The sequence below is a fragment of the Cystoisospora suis genome (genome assembly GCF_002600585.1).
Source record: "Cystoisospora suis strain Wien I chromosome Unknown contig_5728, whole genome shotgun sequence".
Taxonomy (NCBI): Eukaryota; Apicomplexa; class Conoidasida; order Eucoccidiorida; family Sarcocystidae; genus Cystoisospora; species Cystoisospora suis.
In genome coordinates this window covers 29300-32187 of record NW_027158518.1, presented here as the reverse complement: position 1 = coordinate 32187, position 2888 = coordinate 29300, and the positions used below count along the sequence as shown (strand labels likewise).

Sequence of the window (2888 nt, the reverse complement as noted above, 5' to 3'; positions counted from 1 at the left end):
TCCACCAAAGATCGAAGAGAGAAAGGAGGCAGGTGTATTCAACCGAACCACATTCACTGTCTCCACGAGTAGGATATCCACCACATACAGAAATGAAACCTGGCAACTGCCTGCGCGGAAACGAAAAAGACAATGCACCCGCTTAGCCATGCGGGGCATGCGGGTGCTTTGTTGGGCTTGAGTCTGTCCGTTCTAAGCCAGGCGACACCTCAAAAACTAGCTATATACGACAGAGAAAATCACTTGGCGCAGCGACGTGTAGGATGTCTTTCTTATGGCACCCGCTCATGTATTTGTTGCACTTATGGACTCTCCATTCGTAGACCCGCTATCTCGCCAAGCACCCCGTGCGTGCAGTTCTGTCCGTTCTGTCTCGAGTCATGGTACAGTTCGTGACCACTGGTTTCTGAGAGTGAACGGTTAGCTTTGGCCCAACTATGACGAGATCGGGTTGCCGCTCATTCCCTAGCCTACTCTAAAATCTGCAGTCACCCTTCTCTTCAAAGCAGCTGGAAACCCCAAGCTACCGTACCACCTTTGTCGGGCTGCTTGTGGCTTACTGATAGAGCCAGCTGAGGTACAAAAGAAGTTCATGAACACGCATTGGGAACAACACAGCGTTTCTGTAGGACGCAGCACTACAAACTTACTGAAGAATACTGGGACCACGCACGGGCTCAACCGCGACGGATGCGATCGCAATCAAGCGCGAACACTCTGAACAGCGGTACACGAGCGGGAGAGTAGTCGGTATGGCAGACTTGAAGCTGCCCGCCTGCGTAGCTACGCAGTGGTCGGTGACCTTCCCTACCCTAGGGGGTTTAAGAAAAAGGGACAAGAACTAAAACTCCGCGAACCCGCCGAACTCAGGTCCGTCGAATCGCTCTACATATTCCGCCTCCCTTTCTGGACCCGCTGGCCGTACAAATCGGGAGGCTTTAGACGATGGTCCAGCTGGGCTATGGCTACCCTTGGAAGCTCACCTTCGCCTCGAGACCCCGCAGAAAAGCTAGTGCCTGTCGCGACCACAACACCAGCGACGACATAGTGGACTGACTTCTCTGAGTACGTCGCAGGGAAGGGACTGCGGCGTCCCTGCGGGTCGTTAGCGTAGAGTGACACATTGACGCTTATATGACTGAGCTGTGCTGCCTTCCCTAAGCCGTGTTCCTTCCTGTTACACCGCGAGACTCTCACGCTCAGTCACCCCGGTTATTGTCATCGGCGCTCCTCAAATAGTTATTATATAGGCTGTGCTACCTGTGGTTGGTGCTTGCCACTGAGCTCGTGCCAAGCATCAACCACGGGTAGCGTCCATCTACCCCACGGAGTGGCCAGCAGAAAACCCAGACACGGGTCTCCTTGCAGTAAGGCTTTTGCCACCCAGGGGCTCCCTCGCTGGCAGTAGCAGCAAATGACGCGCGTGCTGCGCCATGTTCAGACGGCGAGAACAGTCCACAGGCGCACCTTACACAGTTTGTGAAGAACAGCTGGCAGTAAACGGAGCGGGGAAGCATACAAGCAACCTCGCGAGACAAACTGCCGGAATTGCCCTGGTACTTTTCACGAAACGCAGGTACCAAATTGTAAAGCATTCAGTTCTTTAGAGCTAACAGTGTAGATTGTTAGTATTATAAAGAGGAACCCCGGAGAAACACTGCCGATCTCCGCCTATCCTCTCTATCCTTGGACTAACAAGGCACCGGAGGTTCTCGTTGCCTGTGCTGTTCGCCTAATTGGTTGAAGGAACATCGCCGGCGTCTCCGCTGACTGAGCTCTTGGCTACGTCAACGTAAAAAAGCAAATCACCACTTGCCTCCTTGATCCGTGAGTACTCGCTACCTGCCACCGTGCGAGTTCGGCCCCTGTCCGCGTTGCCACTGAAAGCCGAGGGGCGCCGTCGCTCGCGTGATTTCCCGCTTTTGTACGGATGCACCGGCCCGCGCTCCTGCGAGCCTCACGGCCTCAGCGTCTGGCGGTACCGTCAGAGAGGCTTGAAGTCGACTTCTGTTTGGAATCTCACGGGCTCGACCGCGTCTCGTACGCTGGGCTTTCACTCTGTTAGCGATTTTCCCGCGGTTGCACGGCTTTTTTCTCCAGCGGGCAGGGGGCTGCTGTCCGATCATTCGGATTGTTCACGTCAGATTCCAGCTCTTCTTGATTCCCCGTCTCGCGCAAGCCAGCTGCCAACGAATTTGCGCGTTTCATCGGATGAAGCAGCTTACTGTTGCCAACGAACTTGCGCGTTTCATCGGATGAAGCAGCTTACTGTTCCCTGCACGCTTACATGTGGCATTAGGCTTTTCTTTGGTTCCGGTTAGGTGACTACGTGGGGCCTCCTCAACCACAAGAACAGCGGGGGCGCTCAAATTTTTTGTCTCCTTGGACAGTACATTGTATTTTTTGCTTTTCTCGTGGTCTGGTTCACCAGCGGGTCAAGGGACTTCTCGTTCCGCGCAGTTCTGCTGAGATGGTCCCCCGGTTGCAGACTACATCAGAGCGTTTGGGCGCGGAAGTGGTTAGCCCGGGAGGCTCTGCCCGGTTCTAGCCTTTCTCTTCCGGGTTTCCACTTTGTTCCGTCTCACTTCCTTCTCCAACACAGGCGACGACAAGATGGCGAAGGGCTTGGAGGCTCTTCAGGCCTACGCGGCAGGCCTCTTTTGCGAACTGCCGTTTCTCTAGGTCTCCCAGCCTCTTGTCTGTTTACGTAACAGGCATTCAACCACATTCATTTCGTACCCTTCTTTCTCTGTAGACCCAAACCTGAGTGTATCTTCTAGTTGTCGTACCTGTTTTCTTTTTGGCCTTTTTTCAGTTTACGTGGTGAGGGGATCCCGCCGGCAAGACCATGTCCTCGTGTTGTGGGGGTAGCTTCATGATCCAAACTG

At 54.1% G+C, this 2888-nt stretch overlaps 1 protein-coding gene across 1 annotated transcript; it reads left to right on the top strand.

The window, feature by feature from the left end:
* Positions 1–1941: 1941 nt before the first annotated feature.
* Positions 1942–2831, top strand: CSUI_009539 (uncharacterized protein; the record flags this gene model as incomplete). The annotated part of the gene is made up of 1 exon (XM_068069654.1): positions 1942–2831. A coding segment is annotated over one exon (378 nt), but the record flags the coding sequence as incomplete, so codon positions are not given.
* Positions 2832–2888: the final 57 nt, after the last annotated feature.